Consider the following 26,559-nt stretch of genomic DNA (forward strand, 5'->3'; position numbering starts at 1 on the left):
TGGAGTATTCCGATTTTTCTATAATATTTAAGCAAATGAAAGAAATATCGCTAGTCAAAAGCCTTTTTTTTTTTTTTTGTTTGGTTTTCCCCGAAGGGTAAGGCAAAGGGAACTATGCCCATACAGCCATGTCTGACGTATTTTTTTTCTTGATGATTAATGAAATGATGAAAGGTGATGATGATGAAACCTAAGCCCCCACCCTCGGAGTAGACTCCTACTCCGAACCCCAAACGAATTAACTCAAAAGTCCGCATAAACTTTTGAGTTATGAAGCGGCTTCCTGACACGAAGCGAAAATAGGCAGATACACTTTGTTTATTGAATACTCCAATATAATAACACTCGCGAATGTCTTCCGACTAACTTAATGCGATAATTAACCACAAAACACCACTTCGTATTAATTATTTAGATTATTCAATGAAGAAAGCAACTGTCCCGTTCCCGCCTCCCGCCAAAAAAAAAAACTAGTCAAAAGCCTAAAACCAACAAAATATTTAAAAAAATAACTGTCACATTTGACATTGACAGTTCAATTCATCATATGAATGACAAGTCGGTTTTCTTGGATTTCTATCGGTAATTTCTTTCTATAAATTTATTATTATAACTTTCTTATATCATTTGAATAGTCGGTTTCTATTCAATTGCAATCTGTTATTTGAATCTAACACATTGTTACTTTTGCTTACGTAAAAGGTTATATTGTTGGATGTGTTGCTGGTTGAAAAACTTTATACATTTCGATACTTGTAAGTTCCTTGTAATATTGGTAATTAATGTGGATGAACAGTGTAACGTAAGACCCATGAATTTCCAGAATCAGCAAAATGTCGAAGGATATAATTGTTCTAACTCCAAACGGGCGTAGACAGAAAATCCAATGTTCTCCTGACACTATAATTCTCCAGGTCAGTGTTTATAATGTATCTGAAAGAAATTTGACGCAAAATGTAATTTTAATGCAGACTACTTCCGTATTTTATATACTTTTTCAGGTATTAGAAGATGTATGTGCTAAACAAGGTTTTGAGGCTACAGCCTATGATTTAAAGCACCACAATACTGTTCTGGACTTAACAACCACAGTTAGATTCTCCAACTTGCCCAACAAGGCTACTCTTGAAATGGTTGAGGCTGAGAAGAGGAGACAAGAAACTACTGTCACAATAGGTCTTTTACTGGAAGATGGTAAATACCCTATAATAATATGTATTATTATTATACTTATTTATTGTCTATTGCTTTAATAATTACTTTGTTAAAACTTCAAAAAACTGTTAATTTTAAAGTACTTTTCATTTCCAGGTGATAGAAGGACTGCAGATTTCCCACCAAATACATCATTATATGAATTGATCACATCACTTGCTCCATCAGCATTAAAGTCTTTAGAAAATCCTACTATTTTGTATATGCGTCAAGAGGTAACTGGTGTTCCTGCTCTTAAAGAGAAGACATTGAGAAAAATTGGGCTCCTGGGGGGTAGAGCCATATTGCGATTATTGAATAAAGCTGAAGATGCTAAGTAAGCAAATGTGTCCTTTACTTATTTAAATTAAATAATAATATTGGACTATTTTAATGACTGTACTTGAATTATAATGAACTTATTTTTTTCTGAATTGCAAAATTTTAGACAAGCAAATGTGTCTGCTGTTTATCGACGGCCACCATCAGACAAGCATGAAGACAGAGAGCTTGTCAGAGCTGATCCAGTACCCACAACATCTACAAAAAAAGAAGCATCTCCAGGCCCCTCAGCTGAACAAAAAACAGACCCCAAGCAATTTGATCCAATTACAATGATAAAGGCAGCCAAACAAAGTCCACTGGAGACTGAAAAGAAATTTGAAATTATTGAGATAGAAAACAAAGCACATGAAACAAGGAAAAAAGAAACTGGAATAAAAATAAATGATAATGAATCTCTTGGAGTGCCTTCTACTACAACAACTGTAGAATCACAAGAAAAACTAGAAAGAAGACTGAAAATAGAAGAGGAGGTTACATTTGTATGTATCTTCATGTGACCAATGCTGATAGTGTATATAAATAATTAGCTTACATATAAATTAATCTTTATTACAGTTGGGTGCACAGAAAGCAATAGCTTTCATGCAGCCAGATAGCGCAGAGGATGAGTTGAGTGACCTACCAGATGATTTTTATGAACTCACTATTGAAGAAGTTCGCAAACTATATAAAGACTTACAGGAGCAACGTTTGGCATTAGAAAATGAACCCCTGATTACTTCAGCACAAAAACAAGATATACAAAAAATGGTGACATTTTTCACTTTTACATAATCAATCATCCATCAATTCCAAATAATCCAAACTAGCCCCACTTATTAAACAATTCCAACTTTAACATTCCAGACATCAGAACAAAGGTTAGCAGCTTTCAAGAATGTTGTTGTCAGAGTGCAGTTTCCAGATAATATTATACTTCAAGGAATTTTCTCTCCTACCAATACCATAGGAGATGTTATCAGTTTTATCAAAGAACACCTTGAGGAGCCCAATAGACGTTTTCATATATGTATGCATTGGAACTATGTTTTGATTGTATTGTACTTACAACAACAAAAATATTTATTTTACTAGTTTAAATTTTAATTCCAGTTACAACACCTTTGAAAGAGGCCCTTGATCCTAATATGACATTACTTGAAGCAAAATTTGTACCGTGTGTTCATATGCACTTCAAATGGCTGGAGGGTATGGGATCTAAGACATATCTAAAAGGAGAAATATATACAAGGCAGACTTCAAGTGAAGCTGCTAGCATGTTAGCTTCGAAATATAGGTGAGACCTGCTGTATATCATATATTGTAGTTTAACAAATTCTTGATATGATACAAACGGCTTGTTTCTGTTATGTAGGGCAAGCAGGCGAAAAATAGAAGAATCACCACAAACTTCACAAGCAGGCTCATCTACATCTAAGAGCAGTAAACTACCAAAGTGGTTTAAGAGATAATTTTTATTTATTTTCTGGTAGATTTTCTGTCATATTACTATTTTTAATCTTCAGTAACCATGTATCTTTAGTATTGGGTGGCATAATGAGGAGCAAAACAGTTAAAATGTTTTAAATCACTTGTTTTGCTCATCATCATGCATGTTTAAATAATTTTACATACAAATATTGTTTTAATTAAAACATAGTTTTATTTTAAAAGTGAATTACAAAAATAACTACACATCATTAGAATCCTAACATATTATAAATGGATAAAAGATGGTAAAGCACCTAATTTACATCTAGAGGGTTTGATTGTGGCGATTTCAGTAGAAACATCTTTGTCTAGAACTTCTTTATAATATCTACAATCCATTTGATCATCTTCTGATTTAGAATTTAAGTCTGGTATTTCTTTACGTTTATTAACTTTATTTCGAGAATTATTATATTTGACACTTTGGTTAAGGGTCTCTTGGACCTTTGTTTTTTTATGTATATTTTTTTTATTAACCTTGTGGGGGTATGGACATCGTTTTCTGGTACAAACACTTTTAACTGCCAATTCTGGACAAATGTTTATGTGGCGATTCAAACATTTGTCTCCCTTCTCACAGTATCCTCTCAAAAAATCTGCACATATTTTAGTTTTCTCGTTTAATTTAACATGCAGATATGGGCAATCTTCTTTCGTGCACATTCCTTTTAAATAGAAAGAACAAGTTGGCATTTTCTCTGCTGTAACTTCATGTGATAACAGACAATCTTTGTCATGACAAAGCCCTTTCAGGAACTTTCTACATATTGAAACATGTTTTTTGTCATGTAAGAATGCACAATGTCCTATTAAACTTCTTAAACATTTTCCATATTTTCTAAACTGAGGGCAAGGAATATTATTTTTCTTTAAATTTCGTTTATTAATTATTATCTTGACCTTTTGACTAGATCGCGATACAATAGCTTTTGATGAATTCAGATTCTGCTTTCTTATTACAGATTTAGTATTTGTTTTTGTTACCACTGGTGCTGAATTTCTCCTTACTAATTTGAACCTGCTCTGTAAGAACCTAGAAGGAATATTTATATTATCTGGTGTTACTTTTTCTGTATTATGTAGAGAACTTAATCTGTTGAGTTTATCTGTGTCGAAATTATTTTTTACATGTGCAACTGATACTGTTTTGTACTTGCTAATTTTTAATTTAGTCACACATTCTGAGGATTCAGCTAGCACATTCCTAGCAGTTGCCTTGTTGTTGTGTCGCACTAAAGTATATCGAGAATTCGCAACATGACCTAATGACATTCCTGCTGTAGTAACTGTAGCTGTATTCTGTGGTATAATTGGTGTTGAATTTGATACAATTTTCGGAAGACTGTTGTGAATAGCAATCTCATTATCAGGTTTTAGAACAGGTCTTTCAAAATATTGTGTTGTAATATCAGCTGTGTGTGGCTTAACAAAATTAGGGTTTACATAAATTTTTGTTTTGGCAATACTACTTATAGTACTTGTATGATGGGAAAAAAGAGGGTTTATATACATCGATCTAGTCTGAGGCACAGGAGCACTATGATTCCTTTGGAAATTGGGGTTAATATACACTTTACCAGAATTTTGTTCTGTTGCTCTTGCATAGCTTGGGTCTGCACTATAATAATGGTGAGAAGCCATATTATTCCAGAAAGTATTGGAAATGTTTGTTGCCACTTTTGCAATGAAGTTTGTTAACAAGTACAGATTTGAGTGACCTGCCAATCTCTTCTGCTACGATGTGGTTTAAATCCTGTATAATAGTTGTGAGCTCCTTTTGCTTGTTTCCATTAACCCACAATATACTCATGTGAAATGAAGGATCCTGAAATAATTACACATATAAACTATCAATTGTTGATAATTATAGTTCCAACAAGTACAATTGGTTTAATATAATAACCATTGCTACTTTTGAATATCAGATGGAAAATTATGCAAAAACAAGTGTACTTACTTCATAGAATGGTTCTAATTTGTATTCAAGGAGAACTTCATCCACTATCTTTGTTATTTTCTGTAAGTACTGGTTAGAGGCACAATCAGCCTTTAATGCAATGAAAGTTCTAGTTTTCTCTTCATTACAATAAACTTTTACAGAGTCAAATCCTAATTCAAAGCTGAAACCATAAATAATAATTTTAAATTTTGATTTACGCACGCCCATAGTCGCTAATGGGGTAGGCAGAGCCACAAGTATTCAAATACAACTCGCAGCAACTTTTCATACAAAGTCCTAAGATGGATATGATGAACCTTATGGTAACAAGGGGTCAGCCTATTGACCATTGTGTTATAAAGGACAGAATCCCTCTGTCAGATTTTATGATATGCCCGAAAAGACAAGCAGCTGAACATGTTTTATGTTATTCACTACCTGAATAGCATAGAAGCAAATTTAAAAAGCAAATAATTCAATAAATTTTAAAAAGCACACAAATCAAAGTTAATTACTTTTAAACATACCTTTCCACATTCTTAAGAGCAGTTTGTATAGATATGGAAAATGGTGTAATGAGGTGGTAAGTCAATACTACTGTTCTTGATAAGCTCACATGGATATCCTTACACTTCTGACAAGAATTGTCAATAAAAGATGTTGCAGTTTGTAACTTATCCACTAAATTCTGCAATTCACCTTCGAGATCTAGAAATGGAAAAAAATGTTTTTCTCTTTTTACCACATGTAACATGACCAAAATGCTAAACATTCTTCCAGCTAAAAAAAAACTTGTCTGGTGACCTATATTTGATTTTTAAAAATAGTACAGTACCGATACAGGTAGACAAAAGGCAAAAGAACAATATTATAATATTATTGTAATTAAACAGAAAAACAGTAATTATCAATGAGAAAAAAGGTACATACATTTGATGTAAATAAAAGTAGCCCAGTTGCCTCTCACATGCGGAAAAGATCGAGACCGGCCTCCATGTAACTCAGGATCATCCACATGCTCATCTTGTGGAACTATGGACACTTTACTCAAGTCTGGTGTGGGAAGTTTTTGTCTGGAAAAGCCACTTTAAAGTTATTTTATTGCAATGCTTCACACTTCAATGTAACTTACCTTATGCAAGAATTACGTCTATTCGAGCACGTTTTATTTAAGTAATATTAGATTTAAACTCTTTTGCCTTGGGAGTCAACATTAAAATGTTATACAAAAAGTACGAATTGATCCCAAATTTAATTCATTTATTTCTATTACCTTTTTCGATCTATAGGGACGTATTCGCAGTCACTTTCGTCCGAGTTGGATCCGTAACCGTAGCCACAAATATAAGCGAGCCCAGACATCAGAAAATCTCAAAAATAAGAATTTGAAGCTATATGATTAAGCTTATTTACTTGTTACAACGAAATCTTCAGACGAATTCATAAGTTTATCACTTATTCGCTGTACTTTATTCCTATTAATCAACATGAGACGACAAAGAAAAACATACATCTGTCCTGTCATTTGCGATATGCACGAACTTCAAGTCATCTCATGATCTCATTTACTATGGTAAATAAAATAACTCATTCGCATATCCGTTTTATGTGTAATGTTGGTTATACGTGATATTTTTTTATTTACCGTCAATTGGTCAATTTACAGTCCTGCCGCTATTTGCAAATAGATGTAAGTAACAAAACTGTGTCAGAGCGACAGGTCCGGCGGACCGGATCAAAACTGTAAATAAAGGCGTCAGATTCTAATCCGAAAAAAAAATATCGGTAAACGGATGTAGTGTGTGCTATCTAACCATAGACATAGAAAAGAGTTTCCTATCTCTATGTATCTAACAGAATAGTACTATGGCTACTTCAGTCAGATTCTTGTTCAGATTCGTCAATTCCGTCATCAGGTTCGTCATTCTCGGAAGTCGGAGTCGGATCGGATGTAGTGCGAAAACACCCTAATGTCAGTATATTTTATTGTCTGTGATCGGAGCGCGGGAACACTTGAAGAAGGCGGGCGATTTTAATTTTGTAAATTCGTAATAATACGGAAAAAGTTGTACATACTGTTAATTTTGTATATATTTACTTAGGATAATTAATTTAATAGCGAGTATAAATATTTTTACTGTATAAAGTGTACATACGTGACAAGTGGGGCTCGTCATAATGACGAAGCCCCCGAAGAGGAAAAAAGGAAAACCGCCTCCGTCGCAAACTTCGGGGGCGGAGGAGTCTACCGATTCGGACTCTACGGAACGGGGCAGCAACTCCAATGAAACACAGCCGGATAAGTACACCCCTTACAGGGTCATTGATTATAACAGGCGATATCCTGAGGACAGTGCAGCAGGCAGTGAGTTTGTTGTATTTATTGAGAGCACAGATCCGAACAAAACCATCGGTTCGAGAGACATGATGTACCTAAATAACTGTTTTGTACGGTCAATTAAAGGCATCAAATATCTGAAGAAAGTCAACAAATACAAAATGGGAGTAGTGTTCGACAGACCGAATATGGCCAACGCCTTCTTGGAAAATACCACTTTCTTAAGAGACCAATGTTTAAAGGCCTCTATTCCGGCAGGGAGTACCGAGCTCACTGGAGTTATCACCGGTGTGCCCGCCGAAATGAGCAACTATCAAGTATTCAAAGCCTTGGAATCGAGCTCCAAAAAAATTATTTGTGTGAGACGTATACTAAAAAAACAAAAGGTTGATGAAGGTTTCAAACTAGAACCAACTCAAACTGTTACCATTACTTTTGCTTCCTCGACTTGCTTGCCTGACTATGTTTTCATCAAAATGTGGAGACTTCCTGTCCTCCCATATATACCACCAGTTAAGCAATGTTTCAATTGCCTCAGATATGGTCATATGGCCAAATTTTGCAAAAATGCTCAACGTTGTTCGATTTGTTCTGACAAACACAGTTTTAGAGAATGCCAAGTTCCTGCTGAAAAGGCAGTATGTGCTCATTGCCAAGGAAACCACATTTCTATTTCAGGCGAATGTCCTGTCAAAAAACTAAAGATTGCAGAAAACAAAAACAAATATACTAAAGCTAAATTCTCAGATCTATTTAATGCTCAAAATTTCCCATCACTTAATAAGGCTGAACAAACAAAAAATTTGCTTGACTTATTCATGTCTGACAAAACTATATTGAATCTTATTACAGAAACTATAATTAAAGTTATTCATTTAAATAAAACCCAGAACACCAATATAAATTCAAAAACAATTACAGATACCATAAAGGAAACTTTTGAGTTTAAAAATAAAAATAATCAAAATTCACAAATCAAGTCCTAAATATTATGCAATGGAATGCACAAAGTTTGCTAAGCAATCAACTAGAGTTACAAAACTTCCTTTATGAAAATAATATACATGTATGTTTAATTTCCGAAACATGGCTTAAGCCACAAATACAATTCTCAATGAGAGGTTATGCTATTGTGAGAAACGATTGTGGTAATGACCACAATGGTGTAGCTATCTTAATTAAAAATACATTAAACTATAAAAAAATTGAATCATATTTTGATGATTCATTACAAAACATAGTTATTAAATTACAAATTAATAAAAAGTTTATTTCTTTCGTTAGTTTTTATAGTCCAGGTAGTACACACTTTGATAAAAATAAATTTAACAGTTTGTTAAACAGTATTCCCAAACCTATTTTTATTGCTGGTGATTTCAATGCTCATCATTCCATTTGGGGTTGTTCTAGTGTTGATTCTCGGGGTAGATCTATCGTGGATTCTATAGATGAAAATGATTTGGTTCTTCTGAATGATGGTCAGCCAACTACTGTTGGTTCTTATGATCGAAGGGCTAATGGACTTGACTTAACTATTGTGTCTGCTTCATTAGCATTGTCTTGTGATTGGAAGGTACATTCGGATTCTCTTGGTAGTTATCATTTGCCCACTCTTGTTAAGTTAATTGTTGATCCTGTAGTCAGTGCTCCAATGCACTCCTTGAACTTTCCTCAGCATGTCAATCTGAAATCAATAGATTGGAAATTGTATAAAAAAACTGTTGGTGAAATGTTTGTTAATTTTCAAGTAGATTTTCTAAATATTCAAAATTCATATAATCAATTCTGTTCATTTATTTTGACTGCTGTGCAGAAATCTGTAATTGGTTCAATTCAAGATAGAAGTTATGTTGCATCTGTCAGTAGAACTTTAAAAAAAAAAAGGATATCTCTAGTATGGTGGAATGAAAAATGCACCAAAGCTGTTAATGACTGCAAACAAGCCTATATTACTTTTAAAACAAACCCAGGCTTCCAAAATTTTATTAACTTTAAACAGGCCCAAGCCTTAAAGAAACGCATTTTGAAAGAGGAACGTCGTAATAGTTGGAATGAATTTTGTCAAACCATTAGCAGGCTCACACCTATGAAACTAATCTGGCAGAAAATACGGAAATTTAATAGGACTTTTTCAGTAACGCCAGAATTTTCTGATTCCAATTGGCTTGAGGGATTTCTGCATAAATACACCCCTGATACAGTACAAAGACATTTTCAAATTGATAATAATTCTGTTACCATCACTCCTCACAATAGTTTTCTTATTGAACCCTTTACAATAGTAGAATTGCAGTCAGCTCTTCGATCCAGAAAAGACACAGCTTGTGGCTTGGATTTTATAACTTACAGAATGTTTAAATTGCTAAATATATCCATCCTCCACATATTATTAGATATACTTAACTGCTTATGGCTTAATTCCGTTATTCCAGATGAGTGGAAAACAGATTGCTTGGTTCCCATTTTAAAATTTGGCAAAGACCCAAATAATGCAGATTCTTATCGTCCCATTACACTTAGCTCGTGTGTGGGGAAGGTATTTGAACAATTAATTAAACAACGTTTGGAGTTTTTTGTAGAAAGCAACAATATTTTACCTTTTAATCAATTTGGTTTTAGGCGTGGTCGTTCAGCTCGGGAGAGTCTGAATCATTTGAATCTGGATATACATGATGCACTGTCCTCTAGAGGAATCCTTTGTTGTGTGTTTTTTGATGTTGTTGGAGCTTTTAATAATGTTAATTTAGAAACATTAGCGTCTATTCTTGGTTCTCTGCAAATTCCTGCAAAAATGATAAATTGGATTTATAATTTTTTACATTGTAGGAAAATTTTTGTTAAATGTAACAATCACACTTTAATTGGTCCCAGGTACTCATATAAAGGAGTATCTCAAGGTGGAATTTTAAGTCCTTTGCTCTTCATTCTGTACATCAATAAATTAAATTTAATCTTAGGTAATAAGGTACAAAACTTACAATTTGCAGATGATCTAGTTGTGTACACCTCTGGTAACAATAAAATAGAAGTCCAAGACAAATTAAACTCTGCTTTATCAAAACTAAAATTTTATTTTGATCAACTAAATCTTGAAATCAATGCTGAAAAAACAAAAGTAATTTTATTCTCCAAATCTAATGTAACAACCATAAATGTAAAATACAATCAAAACATACTACCAGTAGAGAAAAACACAAAGTTTCTGGGTGTAACATTTCAGAGCAATTTCAAATGGAATAAATATGTTGATTGCTTGATAAATCGTGCAACCAAAGCTGTAAATATCTTGAGATCTTTGGCTAGTACTTATTGGGGAGCGGACCCAAAAATACTATTAAATTTGTATAAATCTATAGCTAGAAGTCACTTTGAATATGCTTTTTATTGTTTTGGTAATGTCTCATATTTGGTGGAAAAATTGGAAAAAATTCAAAACAAGTGTTTACGCATAGTTGTTGGAGCTATGAGGTCTACCCCTATAATCTCATTGCAAGTGGAATGCAACATCCCTCCATTGAAATTAAGGTTTTCGTTCTTAAAATCCAAGTTTATCCTTAAACTTCTATCTATAACTAATCATCCTCTTGTCTTGAAAATAATTCATTGTTTTTCCTCTGGTAACAGTTCTAGCCTTCCTTATATAGCTCAGGAATTGTCTGAAATTATAAATTATAAAGAAAATTATAATTTATACGAAAATTTAAAATTGTCATGTTACTTAGGTTCCTTCGAATCTAAATTTTGTTTAATATCTATAGTAATTGATAAGTCTTTAAAAACTAAGGAAGATGTATATTTAGCTCTAGATTCTTTTAAAGAATATAGACAAATCTATACGGATGGTTCAAAATCTTCTAATTGTTACAATTGCCGGGCAGAGATCGCTGATGGCTCTATAGCTGTGGTGTGCTGTACCGATGATAAAAGCTGAGCTGTGCTGTGCTGATAGAATTTAAGCTGAGCTGAGCTGTTATTTATTATTACGCAATTATTTTATTTAACAATCAAAATAATACTCCTTGGTGGAATATAGTTGGTATAATCTAGCAAGGAGGCTCAATATTAAATTGATACAGGCATAATTGAAACTTGTTACGTTCGGTACATTTTTAGTCTGTGGTTTTAAAAAGAAAAGGGTGAATTCTTTGTTGTTAGTTTTTGATGGCGGCAATTGAAAAACTTGTTAAATAAATAATGGCGCAATTATACACATAAAAACTATTTCGTATTTAATTCAGCATCTCCTCTTACATTCAGAAGCGGGATAAAGTTAAGTACACGCCTAGTTATAATTTTTAATCAAATTTATAGATAATTAAAATTGGTCAGATTTTTTTGTAAAGCAAGCTTCATGTTGATTATTTTGTAATAGGTACCAAATTTGTAACCGTGTTTATTTTTAGTAAAGGATAAAAAAAAAGTGTTACACTTAAAGACTAAGGTAATGTAACGCAATATTTTTCTGCGAGATTTCAGAACAATGGATGAACCGCCTGGTAACAAAAGTCGGGACCTGTATCGACCGAGGCTCCTGACTCCTGGCACCAAGGAGACACGCAGTGTCACCTGAAGTCCAGGCTGCGATCAGCCAGGTCGTGAGCGCATCCTTTTACTGGAAAGGGAGTTTCAACGCGAGCAAGAACGGCTCGCGCTCGCTTTACAAGAACTTCGCCCCACGCCGATGCGATCGCCGGGGTGAGCAGCATGCTGAGCGTCGGGGTGAGCAGCATGCTGAGCGTCGGGGTGAGCAGCATCCTGAGCGTCGGAGTGAGCAGCATGCTGAGCGTCGGCCTGAGCCGCATGCAGATCGTCGGGGTGGCCTGCATGCTTTGCGTCGGCCTGAGCCGCATGCGGATCGTCGGGGCGGGCTGCATGCTGGGCGTCGGCCTGAGTCACATGCGGGTCGCCGGGCTGAGCTGCGTGCGCAGCGTCGGCCTGAGCTGCATGCTGAGCATCGGCCTGAGTCACGTGCGGATCGCCGGGCGTGCGGAGCGTCGGCCTGGGCTGCGTGCTGGGCATCGGCCTGAACTGCATGTGGAGCGGCATGCGCAGCGGCAGGGCGGCGCGGGACGGTTAAGGTGACGTACGTGGAGGGATTTTGTGGATATTTCGCATTGAGAGATGGTCTTTCATCGTAGTCTCGAGTGTAGGGCATACAATCAAATATTTCTATTTGGTAACAAACCCAACGTTTGGATTAAAGAAAAAGTAAATTAATGTATCTCGGTGTATGAAAAAGAATGCTTAAAGATAGTACCTAGTTAGCAGTTTGAGTTTGTAGAGGTGCTGCTACTTATTATGAAAGGGTCACACTTTTCAAACATTGTGATACTGCTATGTAGGCAAGCGTGCGGTGGATTGTATAGTTCATGGTATCCATATAATATAAAAGCGAAAGGTCTCGACGTAACAAAATCAAGGTGCTGGGAGTTTTAAATTTTGCATGGGGGTTCCGAAAGGACTGCGTGATGGCGCATGCTGACTCGAGTGATGGACCGACGAAGGTTTGTTCGTTTTAGTAATATAATATAATAATCGTTTATTTACTAAAAAACACAGGTACATTTATAAATAAAACATACAGAGTTACATAACAGTAACAAGACGGATTGCGGCGGTCCCTGCACTGGGCCCGGCTTGTGTCGCAGTGGCCAGGATGCGATTTGTAACGTACCGATGCAATAACCGACGCACGGATCTTAGCCAGATAAAACATAGTGTAGGTATTATAAAGGTGAAGTAAAGTGTCAAATAAAGAGTAACAGGAGTCTGGCAAGAGATAGAATAAGGCTTTTATGTGAGAAGTGTGCGAGTGTGTGTGGCGTGTGTGTGTGGGGTGGGCGGATGAGTGTGTGGGTGTATGCGTGGGAGTGGGTGAGAGTGGGAAGGGTTGATGCAAGCGGTTTTCTTTCGGCATAGGAGCCTCTAGTTGTAGTTCAGCTCTTGAAACTAGCTTTGAATCGTTCTTTTTACCTTAGACGTCAATACCTGGAGATTTTATGGGCCGCAGGGCTCGACGTGCCATGTTCTGGAGGTAAGGATGTCGAAAGTGTGGATGACGTTTGGCAGAGCTAGTGCTTGCGAGGCCTATGATGGTGATGTGACTTGCAAGCGCGAGGGCAAGGGGAGCGGAGGCACTGTGGACTCGGAGTTGCAGCGGTTCGTCGGATTCCGGGGAGCGTGCGGTGTGCATGTGTGTTCTAATGGCGACTCTGAATATGGAAAGTTAGTGCCGGACTCTCAAAGCCTTCACTTCATTGTATAGGTGTATACCATCTGTGGTGTGTCGATGGGGTTTTCGTGGCATTGCTTTGAGGGCACCTCTTTGGGCTCTCTCAAGGTCCAACATTTGCCAGCACCACTCCAAACTCCAATGCAGTGTGAACGAATAGATTGACTTGGTTTTGTATACCATTGGAAGTGTCTCCCTTTGAGCTGCGCTGCGAAGACGCTTCACTATAAACATGATTTTTCTAATCCTACCGGATAATAAAGGATAGCATGCTTTATTTGTGGGAGAGATTTCTGTCTAACACTACGCCTAGGTGCTTGATATTGCGGTGGTATGTACGGACGATTGAGAGTGGTGTGTTTGCTGTTGCTTTGCTCTCTTTGAGGATGATGGACCTGGTAACGGGAGGTTTGTGGGCTTGAGTTTTGTAAAATGCTGGATGTTTGGTTTTGGACAGGTTCAGCGTGAGTGGGTTTTTATCTAACTGATTTGCAATAGCATTCATGCTTTCTTGCACTGATTTGTGGATTTGTCCCGGGGAAAGCCTCTGAAGATGATTGCAGTATCGTCAGCGTAGCGTGGGGTCTTGGCATTGTTGGGAGTGGGTTTTACAATGCCAGCCATATAAATGGTAAAATCTCTCCGAAATCCAACGGGGGCTGGTCGCTGGCGGCTCCATCCTCTCTGACACACTGTTTGCGATTGGTGGGGTAGCTTTGGAACCGGTCATGGGCTTTGCCTCTGGTGCGGTGCCGAAGGCCTTCGCAGGATCCATGAGGACACCAAAACAGCGTGGTTTCTGGTCTAGGGCTGGTGAAATGCATTGGAAAGTTCCAAGATTGCATCCTCCGTTGATTTAGCTTTACTAAAGCCAAATTACGTATTTGGGATTAGATTGTTCTTTACGAGGTGTCGAACTACTTTATTTACTAATTTTTCTAACAATTTTGAAGGGAAATAGATAGGTAATTGCTGGGGATGCATTTATCTTCTCTGCCCTTGTAGAGTGCACTTGTTTTCTCGTTCTCTGAGAGAGTCCCCGTTGAGAGGCTTAAGTTGCATAAGTGGGTGGCTGCAGGATGGCATCCAGTTCGGGGGCGCTATTAAATTTCAGCTCACTAATAGGCATGGGTACTGGTTTCGTTTTCGCTAATCGGGGTCATGAGGAGGAATGCAGGGATGACCCTTGGAGCGCCATATCGGCTGCAAGAGATCCTTGTGTGGCAGAAAGTCTTGTGAGGGTTGTGTTTGTTAGAGTTTTACCAACGCTGGAAAAATAACTATTGCAGCGATTTAGAGAAGCCTGAGGATCAGTATATATTTGGCACAATCTTGAGGAATCATTATCTCTTTTATTCGTATGACATAAAGTATCGTTAATAGTAAGCCAAAGCTTCTTTGGATTATCTTGTTTAGAGTGATCTTTTAGGGTTCGTATTCTGTTTTTAACTTGGGAAGTAGATTATTTAAGAAATTGCGGTATCGTTTGTGGATTGGCTGGTGAGTTTTACTATGGGTCTGACTTTGCTTTAAGATGTAATCTGTCACGATTTTTGTGACACTTTATGGGACGTGGCGTAATCCAAGGCTTTAGATTAAACTTAGACAGGGTTTTAGTGACAAGAAGAAGAATAAAATAAGCAATTGGATAAGGAAGATTTGGTTGATTCAATAGAAAGTTAACCAGTTGACTAATGCAATGCGCTCCCAATTGCGGGAGCAATTGTTGCAGGATGGCCGATTGTTACAATTGCCGGGCAGAGATCGCTGATGGCTCTATAGCTGTGGTGTGCTGTACCGATGATAAAAGCTGAGCTGTGCTGTGCTGATAGAATTTAAGCTGAGCTGAGCTGTTATTTATTATTACGCAATTATTTTATTTAACAATCAAAATAATACTCCTTGGTGGAATATAGTTGGTATAATCTAGCAAGGAGGCTCAATATTAAATTGATACAGGCATAATTGAAACTTGTTACGTTCGGTACATTTTTAGTCTGTGGTTTTAAAAAGAAAAGGGTGAATTCTTTGTTGTTAGTTTTTGATGGCGGCAATTGAAAAACTTGTTAAATAAATAATGGCGCAATTATACACATAAAAACTATTTCGTATTTAATTCAGCATCTCCTCTTACATAATGCTGTATCTTTAGCTTTTTATGACATGAATTGTAAAGGAGGGTGTGGGTTTAGTTTACCTGAACTTGCTAGCATATATACCGCTGAAGCTATGGCTATTTTAAAGGCATTGGAATATATAGAGAAACAGGAATATAATAACTGGTTAATTGTCACAGATAGTATGAGCGTTCTTAGTGCCCTTGATAATCCCAAACTAAATTCTAATAATCATTTCTTGATTTACAGTATAAGAGAACAATATTTAAAATTATCCCAAATGTCAAAATCAATCACCTTATTTTGGACCCCATCTCACATAGGTGTTGTTGGAAACGAAAAAGTAGACTTTCTTGCCAAAACAATCGCAAATATTCCTACCAATGTGACTTCATCTTGTTATATCCCCGATACTGACATTTTATCCTTGGTAAAAAAACAGCTAAAAGTTGAATTTAAAGCTTTTTGGGTAGAAACCGTTCAGAATAAAGGCAAATGGTTTGCTGAAGTTAAGGATAATATCTCACAACCTTGGTTCACCCAAGGTAACACATATTTGAATAGAAAATTCTACACAATAATTTGCCGTTTGCGTTTAGGTCACTGTCGTTTTAATGCTCATCTTTTTCGTATTAATATCGTATCGTCCCCTCTTTGTAATTTCTGTCAAGATGCCATCCAAACTCTGGATCACATCTTTTTTGAATGTCGCTGTTTTTCCTTACAAAGATTGCTATTCATTGATCACCTCATGCAAATATACCATACTGCTGAAGAAATCCCGCGCTCCCTTCAGCAACTTTTAAAGAAAAGAGAATGTTTTCTCCCAATTTATAACTATTTAATAACAACTACTGAAGATATTTAAGACTACTCCTGATTTAAGACTTCCATTCCTGATTTTAGACTCTTATTCCTGATTTAAGACTCCTATCCCTGACTTAAGACTCTTATTCCTGATTTAAGACTTCTATACCCGATTTAAGACTTTTATTCCTGATATTTGACAAAATGAAAAATGGATGAAGACAAATAATTAAACAAAAGAAATGGCTCCGGCCTTCGAAAACAATTTACTGAAGACAAAGAAAACAAATTCAAGAAATAATACATGAAGAAAAACTTCATCTGACCAGGCTGTATGGCTATGTCCCTTTGCCTGCTCCTTCTCGGGGCAAATTTAACCAAAAAAAAAAAAATGTCTGTGATCTTTTTTTATGAGCTGTGGATATGAGTGTGTTTGTTTTGAGTGGTGTGATTAAGAAATAAGAAATGTGATTACGCCTCATATTAAATAAATAGATACATAAAGTGTTTACGTATTATAAACCGTGAACATGAGTAGAAGGAACGCGGAATACATAAGTGAAGATACTGTTGAATGTTTTTTCTTTCCGACCACAGATGTAAATAACCTACAAATATTATGTGAATCGGTAAACAAAACAGTTCAAGATTTATCGTCAGGTTACATATGGCACCGGGACGAGTTGAAAGTACACATTCCAATAAGTAACAAAGAATATAATGGTAAGTCCAAGTTGTTTAAAAATTATATTCAGTACCAAAAGGCGCCAACTTTTTTGTAGTCAGCCGACGCCAAATCGTTTTAAAATAGTTTATAGTGTGCAGTTGGAATTGTAATTGGTAATCGAGACCTCTGGGTCTTACTTTAGTTTTAAAAGGCTGTAAGCTGCTAAGAAGTTGTTTTCCACATGGTAATAATGTTATTTTTGCTTTAGTTTAACACGTTGACGGACGGAAAGGCCATAGCAGTCGCTTTTTGACAACCCGCAGTGACAGAGCTGCTATGGCCTTCCCAGTTGGCGATTTATTTTTGGACAGAACTGCTATCACAGTCGTTTCATTCATACAAAATAAAGAAGAATATTTTTTTGTGTCACTGGCATTTTTTTCCAATCTGTTCTGTGTCAATTTTAACAGTTTCTGCAACCGTTTCAAAAAGTACATATCACACCCCCCCCCGCCCCACCCCACAGTGACAGAGCGGCTATACCATTCGCGATGCCGTAGAATATTCTTCAGTCGGCCGGCGAGTGTCGCGTTGCGCAGACGCACCCATGTGACCATTTTCGCGCCAAATCTCAACGACTATATCTCGTTTTATAGTCGTGTTATAGTGAAGCTACGATTGAAATAACTTCATAATATCATTCGTAACTCAAGGTATGTACATAGATTTGTGTTTTTATGTATGCAACTACTTCAAAAGACAAAGTTATGTGGTTATTTTCGAAGTAAAACCTACTCGTCCCTTTACGAATCATTATTGCAAGTTTAGTCGTAAAATAACCTCAAAAATGTACTTTATTCTTTATAGATGCCCAAGAAAGCTCCAGCACGAAAAAAGAAGCAGACATGTCGTAAGATTCCTGCCCAGAAACAACCTCAACCATCAATAAACGTGCAGGAAGTTGACAAACTGCAAAATCTTTTCGATATCGCAGCCACAGAGGAGCTTTCTCAAGATGAATCTTATTCTGAGGCTGAAAGATCTTCAGAGAGTGATGACAGAGGTACGAAAAGCAGGGACTCATCTGACGAATCCATTGTGGATCCGTATTATGATTCAAATGGTGAATACGGCTCTGATGCAGACTATGTTCCGGATAGTAATGAAGACTCATCTGAAGAATCAGGTAACAGCTGCTCTGATCCATTGCCTAGCACTCTCAACCAGCCATTGCAGTCTCAACCAGCCAGAATGCCTACACCAATCAGTGAAGACACGCCTGATGAAGAGGTTCAATCAACCATACAACGTTCAATGACCGTCACAGCAGATATCCATACCCATACAAACTTCATCAAAATTGAACTAGAACCAGAGGATTCCGATCGTGCATCGTGCAGTAGTAAAGGTACGCAAGAACAGTCCAAACCTGGAACCTCAATCGAGCGAAATCAGATGGAGATAGAAGCTACTCCGCAGTCTCCTAAAAAGCACCAAGATCCGCCTATTCTAAACCAAATGGAGGTTGAAACGTCTTTACTAGACAAGCCTCAAATTGAAATAGAGCAAGAAAAAGATTCCGTAGATAAAGGTAAACCAGAACAGCTCGGACCCGAACCCTCCATTGAGCGAAATCATATGGAGATAGAAACAATCCCGCAGTCTCCTCAAAAGCACCAAGAACCGCCTATGGAAGTTGAAACGTCTTCACTAGGTAAACCTCAAATTGAAATAGAGCCAGAGAAATATTCCGATCATACGTCGTGCGTTAGTAAAGGTACGCCAGAACAGCTCAGACCTGAACCCTCAACCGAGAATCATCAGATGGACACAGAAACTACCCCTCAGTCTTCTGAAAAACACGAAGAATCGCCTATTCAAAACCAGATGGAAGTTGAAGTATCTTCAGTAGGCGAGCCTGTAAGCAATTTGGACAGGCATCAAACAATTCAAAATCTTCAGGAGAGCAGACAGACTTCGCCCTCACTGTCATCTCCCAATCATCACCAAGAACTGCCTATTCACGACCAGATAGAGAATGATATTTCTTCTTCTGTTAGTCATCCTTGCAGTAGTTTCGAAAGACGTCAATCTATTCAAGAACTCGATCGGATCGATCAGGCTTCAGATATATCGGAGTCTCCTAATCCACAGTCCGTTCCCGTCTCACTTTCCACTCAAACTCAAGACGTTGACGGCATTCAGCCAGCTTCGGATTTGCAAATAACATCTAATTCCCCTCTGATAAACCGAAATGATAATGTTAGAAGAAGACAAGTTAGACCACAGGACCCTCAAGTTGACGATGAACCATGGACCGATACTACAGCACCTTTACTTGAATTACCTTTCGATGACTCTACTACAGGACCTACATTTCATTGTGACAATAATACCACTCCAATAGACGTTATGAACCAGTTCATGACAACAGAGCTGATAGAACTGATTATTTCATGTACAAACGCATATGGTCAAGCACTGTGTAATACCCAGAGGCCACATACAAGAGGGGCTCGAAGACAAAACTTTCATCCTACGAACCCAGATGAAATAAGAAAGTTTCTTGGACTTTGCTTGCTGCAAGGACAGGTAAACTCGTGCCATTTGAGAAAATTGTTTACTTTCACTGACCCGTTATATTTTCACCCGGTATTTCCATATAGCATGTCAGGAAGACGATTTGAGCAACTGCTGCGATGTTTATATGTTTCAACAGTAAATAGTAAAGGGATGGAGAAAGTCAATCTGTTCGTCAGAAAGGTCATTACACGGTTTCAAGACTTATACAATCCGGGATGTGAGTTATCCCTCGACGAGTCGATGTTGTTGTTTAGAGGCAGGCTTTCCTTCCGCCAATATATGAAACAAAAGAAGAGCAAATATGGCATAAAATTTTACATCGTTACTACCGCAGATGGTTACATATTGAACTTTAAAATTTATGAAGGAAAAGGTACAGTACTAGACGATGAAGGAAATGAACCGAAAGTTCAGAAACTGGTCATGACTTTGATGGACAAATACCTTTTCAAAGGTCACGTCTTATACATGGACAATTTTTACAACAGCACTACGCTGTCAGAGAAATTGCTGAATCATGATACACACACAGTTGGTACATTGAGAAAAGATAGAAAAGACAATCCAAAACCACTATTCACCCAAAATCTAAAAAAGGGAGAGCATGTTTGGCAACGGAGAGGAAACGTCTATGTATCACGCTGGAAAGATAAAAGACCCGTCAATATGATTACTACAAAGCATCATCCTCGTCTGGTTGTCTGCAAAAACAAACATGGAAAGACCATGTTCAAGCCGGTAGAAGTGGTGGATTATAACGCTCATATGTCAGGCATCGATAAGTCCGATCAAATGATGGCTTATTATTCAAGTCCCAAAAAAACCATAAGATGGTACAAGAAGATAATTTTCCACATTTTGGACATGATGATGTGGAACGCATACTACATATACAATAAACATTGTAATAACAAAATGCAAATGCTTGAATTCAGAGAGAGCATTATCAGATCTTATATTCAAGTAGAAGAGCGTTTCGACTGCTTGAAGCTGATGAAAATAAGTCACAGGAATGCAAATAGGAAATCACGTAAGGATGAAGAGCCCATTACCGATTCACCTGCAGAACCAGGGATACAAAATCACTGGCCTGAGATGATACCTGTGCCACCAAACCACAAAAGGGCTAAAGTATTTTTGAAGTGCCGGGAATGTAGGGCTAATAAAACTATGAAAGAAACTAGTTACCGATGCAAAGGCTGCCTTGACAAACCGGCGCTTTGTCCAGGTTGCTTTGAGGCATACCATATTCGTAAACTTTAGATGCTCATGGGCAATGTTACTTTTAATGACGTTAGACTGCTTGTTAATCATTTGAGACTGATTATTCATTAATTAATAAGTACATGTTGTAGGTGATTGTTAAGTAAAGACAAACTTTACTGTGATTACAAAGTAGATTCATGCCAAATGTTGATTAGACTGTTTCACTTGTTTCACTGTTTCAGTGTGTCTAGTAGTTGTAAGTTTTGTATCGTACTTAACCTCTCATATGCCGAGATACCGGACACAATAGATTTTACATTGTGTCTGGTCGAGATCCGCGTTCCGGCGTTCGAAAGGTTAATTGATCTCAATAATGATTAAAAACTGATTCTTTATTTTAAGTATCGTACTAATTGATCTCAATAATGATTAAAAACTGATTCTTTACTTTATGTATCGTACTTAATTGATCTCAATAATGATTAAAAACTGGTTATTTATTTATTGTTTTATTTATAATTATTTTAATACTTCTGAAGTATTACTAATTGTAGATAATAATTGTTGAAGATAATAAGCAGCTGTTTTCTTCTATAGTCCCTTATTTACTAGGTATATTAAGTGACAGTACTGCTATAACAATCTGCTGCCACAGCAGTTGAGTGATATATGGAACCATAGGTAATATTTGCAGTGACAGTACTGGTATAACATACTGCTGCCTCAGCAGTTGAGTGATATATAGAATCTTAAGTAATATTTGCAGTGACAGAGCTGCAGAAGCAGTCCGGTTGTCATAGCAGCTCTGCCTCATTACACTGCAACCACAATGTGCAGAATGACAGAAATGCTATAGCAGGCGACGGCTACAGCAGTTCATGTCCCATTTCATAACATATTTTGTAACAGACGCGACAGAAATGCTATGGCAGGCGACGGCTACAGCAGTTCATGTCCGATTTTATAACATAATTTGGAACAGGTGCAACAGAACTGCTACAGCAGTCTCAAAATTTCCATACAAAAATTTAGTGTCAAAGTGGGGTGACTTAGTGTCCGTCAACGTGTTAACTGAAGTTACTCTCATATTACATCATTATACATTATATCAATCATTATCTCATATTATACATTGCATCAATATTATCAATATTGATTGTTTCAAATATATTTTTTCTTTTTAGACCAACCACCCCATCTCACCAGTGTTACATGTTTTGGAGACAATATAGAAGATGAATGGTTTATTGTATACTTATTACTGGAAATCACTAAACAGCACCAAAACATTGTTGTCCAAGTCATTGACAATGACGGAGAATTTCTCCTGATAGAGTCTGCAGATTTCTTGCCTTCATGGGCAAATCCAGAAACCACAGAAAATAGGGTAAGTAGCAATAGTTCATTTAAGCACGAGTTTATGCATGTGACAGTACTTTCTTTTTAACTTACTTCTCAAAATTACTATTATATTAATATTTTCATACATACTTTTTCTGTTCCAGGTCTTCATATACCAGAATCACATACATTTAATACCACCTAGTGTCATAGACAGCAACACTGCCTTAAACATAACTGAGGCAATCAATATGATGCTTAAAGTGCCACAACATACTAAATCGCTTGAAATTCAACAAGTAATACTAAAACGCATTGGTAATTATCCTGCAAAAATCAATGAAAATCTTCACAATGCCGTAGTAACACTCCCTATTGATATTGCAGCCTTATTGACTTTAAAACCAACATTGATATCACCAATAGTAAGTGCATATTGTAACCATGACATTCTTGATGCTAAAGCTTGCAAAAGCATCAAGTTTGATAATTGTGTAACAACCACAATTAAATTCACAAAATGCCTATATGCAATGCTTATTCATTCAAAACTTATGAAAAATGTGAAAACTATGAAAATAAATGAAAATGACAAGAAAAGTATGATTGGAGTAAAACTAACTTGTGCTTACGAAATGATTATGAGTAAATTATCAGGAGACATATTTTCATCAAAAGAATTTCAGAAATTTGTTAAAAGTTTGTCAAAAAATGGTTATTTTAAAGACAATATTGAAGGTTCCAAAGATTATAAACAGTTATTAGAAAGGGCAAAGGAGTTCTTTTTAAATATGGAATGTCCTATCAATACACAGACCAGCAATTATATTACACACCTGATGCAAACAGCAGAGTTTAATTCCTTGAAAGAGATGCTTAAAATTAAGCCTGCTGAAGAACTCACTGAGGACAATGATGACTGGCTAAACATTCATCCTGAACAATTAAATGACTTATTAAACTCTCGATATGGAAAACAGTCAAAGTTCAAAAGTGGTGATGTTCTTAACTCTCAGACATTAACCACCGAGTTATCTAATTTCTTAAAACAAACTTCAGACTTTGAAGGGATAGAAACTGATATAAAACAAGGTCCAGAAAATGGTCCTATAGAATTCGATTCTGAAGAATTTATTAATTCTTTAAAAAATATGATGAATTTTGTAGCTTCAGGAAATGATGCAGATATATATGTTGACAGTGACTTTAGTGATGATATGGATGATTTCACAATCCCAGAAGGTGATCTAGACAAGGAACTAAAGGCTAAACTGTTTACTAATGATAAAGCTGGACCACAAGACAGTAAAACAATTTTACTCAATATGATTAAAAGCGTAAAAGAAGAAGAAGGATCATCAGGGCCATCTAGTAATATATTAAAAACAATTGGTATTAACAAAACAGATTTATTAGACTCTGATGATGACCAAGATTGATTAACATTGTTTAAAAAACAAATTATTATTTGTATAAAAGTAAAAATTAAATTTATAAAACAAAATTATGTAATATTTCCTTATCTCCCAGGATAAAAATACTACTACCACCCAAAACAATTTATCACGTGTCTCCTACAATTAAAGATGCACGTGAGTGCCGCCAGCTACTACGAGAGTTTCACCGGTCATGTAGCTAGCATCATCCGATACGAGGAATGCAACAGCACCTGCAATCTCTGAAGGTTTACCAAGTCGCTTCATTGGCACTATAGATAAGCCAGCTTCCTTAGCTTCTTCAGACTGTGTGATCTGTAAATATAATTTACTAATTTATTCTGATTCTTGAAAATTATAGCAGTTGGAATTATTGTTTCCCTTGTCATACTTACAGCTGCAGCAAACTTGGTTGCCACTATCCCTGGTGCCACGCAGTTCACTCTAATGTTGTCATGTACAACCTCTTTTGAAATTGCTTTTGCAAGACCCAATAAAGTTGTTTTGCTTACACTGTATGGTCCCAAAGGCTGAAATAAAAGAATATGCAATATATTTTACAGAATCTTATACTCATTATTGACTATTACCTATACTACTTACTTCCATAGGTTGATATCCAGCAATAGATGAAATAAACACAATACTTCCGCCTCCCCTTTTCACCAGTTCGGGATATGCTTCCTTAGCTAGTAGCCAAGAGCACTTTACATTAATTTCAAATATTTTGTCCCATACCTTTTCATCAGTCTGAAATAGATGCATTTTTATTTTATTGATAGTGTATAACTCTCACACAATCTTATTAGAATTTTCAGACATGTAATAAATTAATAAATATTTATCATTTTGTGTTGATAAGGACTCTAATATGTTAGTAGTCATAATATGTGTTAGTTACACTGAGTGTATTAACAAGTGCTATGGAAGAAATAATCCATTTTTACCATAAACCTTATTATTTTAGTGTTAAATTAAGTTCTAATATAAGCTTAGTGAAACTTCTTACATCGAGGATAGGTGACACAGCAGGGTTGACTGCAGCATTGGAGACTAATATGTCCAAACCGCCAAATTTACTTCTTGCCTAAAAATAAAACTGTTATTTATCTCACTAACAAATAATATAATTGTCCTGTAGATAGGGGAAAAAACTCAAAAACAACTTGAGAAATATACCTAAATAAATATACAACAAAAACTTACAATATCAAACAATTGTTTCCTTTGTTCTGCATTCCCTACATGGCATACAACACCTTCAACATTGATGCCTTCTTTCTTCAAGTCCGACACGGCTTTTTTTACATTTTCTTCTTTTCTGCTACTGATAATCACATTTGCTCCTTCATCACCTAATCTTTTGGCAATTGCATACCCAATGCTGTAATAGTAATGGATTTTTTTTGCTACAAATGCATCAGTTATATATTGGTTATCAGTTCTTCTCTCTCGCTTTAACAAATGAAGTCTGTTAATTCTAATGTTAATTACATACCCGTCAGTAGAAGCTGTAACTATAGCCACTTTGCCATTTAATCTCTTTGATCCACCTGCACTCACACTGTAAGGATATGCTTTCAACATATTGTTACTGAATCTTAATAGTGCTTTCGAAGGTTTAAACATTATGAGGAAAATATCTGCTAAAATTGAAAACTCAATTGCTCAGTACCGATTAATATTCCAAAGTTCAGTGCAAATTGCAAAGATATGAAGAATTATCAGTTAAAAATCATATAAATATCTGCATCCTTCTTTACTGTGTATAAAGGAAAAGAGATAAAAGAATATACAGTAGCTTAACACGTTCACAGTCCCCATACAAAGTTTTTTTACGACCCGGTAAGTCCAACTTAGATAATGTCGAATTCGTATGTTATTATATGTAACTACAACGTATAAGAAGTTTCATTTCCGAAAAATCATTTTTCCTTTCAGTTTTCAGCAGTTTTTCCCGTGACCCACATGTGGGGGCACGGACTTATGAGGAGGAAATAATGTGACCCCACGGACTTGGGAGTAAATTTTTTATTTTACTTTGCGAGTAGTTCAACAATTATTATAATTCCCACACTTATCTGAGACTCGAAACAGTCAAAACAGTTGTTGTTTTGATTCCGATATAGTACGTTCACTTTTGCGCATAAAATGTCTATTTTACCGGATAGGGATATCCAGAGGATTCTGGAAGATAGGGACGCTGAAAGCATCATATCAGATATTGAAACTGTTGTATGAAAATGAAGATATTGAAGACAAATTATAAAGTCGCGGAATTTTGATATAAATAAATATATTTTTTTAATAAAATAACGTTTTTGTCTTACTCAGTAGAAAATAATTCATATTTCCCGCACGAAAAACAAAATGTGTATTGTTTTTTTTTCATCCTATGACTTCATCCTTTGCTGATAAGTCCAGTAAATTACATAAACGTACTCCTAAGTCCAAGCTCGAAAACGTAGTTCGAAGTTATATGAACCCCGTGACCCACACGTGGGGGCACGGACTTGCCATCATATTTTGTGGTGCCCCCACGTTGGGGGCACTGGACTGGCAACGTGTTAACACAAGGTGTTTGAGCTTAACGAATTTGGCACATATGAGCTACTGCCAACATACGGAAATTAAAACGCAAACGTCAAGTTTGCTTGGCGAGCCAAAGACCAAGTTGCGAGCGTTGCGTGTGTATTCGTGTTCCGCAACGATAACTCTTTATCATCACTGTGTTGCCGTGAACACAAAAATATCCTAAAATATTTGATGTTTTTGCAAATATCTAGTTAGAAATTACGTATGCCGCCAAATTACTAATACTGGCTAATATAATTATTAATTACTGGCTGGACATTTGTAAAGAGTACAAAGGTTCTAGGATATT

General features: G+C 36.3%; 7 protein-coding genes across 8 annotated transcripts; 4 read left to right on the plus strand and 3 right to left on the minus strand.

Annotated features, from left to right (window-relative positions):
- The first annotated feature begins 539 nt into the window (after positions 1-539).
- On the plus strand, positions 540-3,173 carry LOC126372387 (tether containing UBX domain for GLUT4). 2 transcript variants are annotated; one of them, XM_050018104.1, is made up of 9 exons: positions 540-582; positions 824-914; positions 1,002-1,194; positions 1,312-1,531; positions 1,643-2,018; positions 2,095-2,289; positions 2,386-2,548; positions 2,632-2,815; positions 2,894-3,173. In XM_050018104.1, the coding sequence occupies exons 1-9, from the start codon at positions 548-550 to the stop codon at positions 2,988-2,990; spliced, it is 1,554 nt and encodes a 517-aa protein (XP_049874061.1). In that variant the 5' UTR covers positions 540-547; the 3' UTR covers positions 2,991-3,173. The 2 variants fall into 2 exon arrangements, with proteins under 2 accessions (XP_049874061.1, XP_049874062.1); XM_050018105.1 differs by lacking the exon at positions 540-582 and adding an exon at positions 599-755.
- Positions 3,159-4,652, minus strand: LOC126372388 (zinc finger CCCH domain-containing protein 3). The gene has a single exon (XM_050018107.1). It carries the CDS (start codon positions 4,648-4,650, stop codon positions 3,235-3,237), a length of 1,416 nt encoding a protein of 471 aa, XP_049874064.1. The 5' UTR covers positions 4,651-4,652; the 3' UTR covers positions 3,159-3,234.
- Positions 4,652-6,460, minus strand: LOC126372391 (U6 snRNA phosphodiesterase 1). Its single transcript, XM_050018112.1, has 5 exons — positions 6,222-6,460; positions 5,879-6,021; positions 5,476-5,656; positions 4,967-5,129; positions 4,652-4,834 (listed from the first exon to the last, which is right to left on the minus strand). Exons 1-5 carry the CDS (start codon positions 6,308-6,310, stop codon positions 4,652-4,654), a joined length of 759 nt encoding a protein of 252 aa, XP_049874069.1. The 5' UTR covers positions 6,311-6,460.
- A 666-nt stretch (positions 6,461-7,126) lies between these two features.
- On the plus strand, positions 7,127-8,272 carry LOC126372667 (uncharacterized). The gene has a single exon (XM_050018516.1). The coding sequence runs from the start codon at positions 7,127-7,129 to the stop codon at positions 8,270-8,272; it is 1,146 nt and encodes a 381-aa protein (XP_049874473.1).
- An 8,582-nt stretch (positions 8,273-16,854) lies between these two features.
- LOC126372386 (protein ecdysoneless) lies at positions 16,855-23,746 on the plus strand. The gene is made up of 3 exons (XM_050018103.1): positions 16,855-17,165; positions 22,083-22,285; positions 22,404-23,746. The coding sequence occupies exons 1-3, from the start codon at positions 16,973-16,975 to the stop codon at positions 23,676-23,678; spliced, it is 1,671 nt and encodes a 556-aa protein (XP_049874060.1). The 5' UTR covers positions 16,855-16,972; the 3' UTR covers positions 23,679-23,746.
- On the plus strand, positions 17,385-21,561 carry LOC126372383 (uncharacterized). Its single transcript, XM_050018101.1, has 2 exons — positions 17,385-17,822; positions 17,977-21,561. Exon 2 carries the CDS (start codon positions 17,977-17,979, stop codon positions 20,953-20,955), a length of 2,979 nt encoding a protein of 992 aa, XP_049874058.1. The 5' UTR covers positions 17,385-17,822; the 3' UTR covers positions 20,956-21,561.
- LOC126372390 (dehydrogenase/reductase SDR family member 4) lies at positions 23,633-25,456 on the minus strand. The gene is made up of 6 exons (XM_050018111.1): positions 25,174-25,456; positions 24,882-25,059; positions 24,685-24,762; positions 24,279-24,425; positions 24,071-24,205; positions 23,633-23,990 (listed from the first exon to the last, which is right to left on the minus strand). Exons 1-6 carry the CDS (start codon positions 25,302-25,304, stop codon positions 23,820-23,822), a joined length of 840 nt encoding a protein of 279 aa, XP_049874068.1. The 5' UTR covers positions 25,305-25,456; the 3' UTR covers positions 23,633-23,819.
- Between the last annotated feature and the right edge of the window lie 1,103 nt (positions 25,457-26,559).

This window comes from Pectinophora gossypiella, chromosome 14, assembly GCF_024362695.1.
Source record: "Pectinophora gossypiella chromosome 14, ilPecGoss1.1, whole genome shotgun sequence".
Classification (NCBI taxonomy): domain Eukaryota; kingdom Metazoa; phylum Arthropoda; class Insecta; order Lepidoptera; family Gelechiidae; genus Pectinophora; species Pectinophora gossypiella.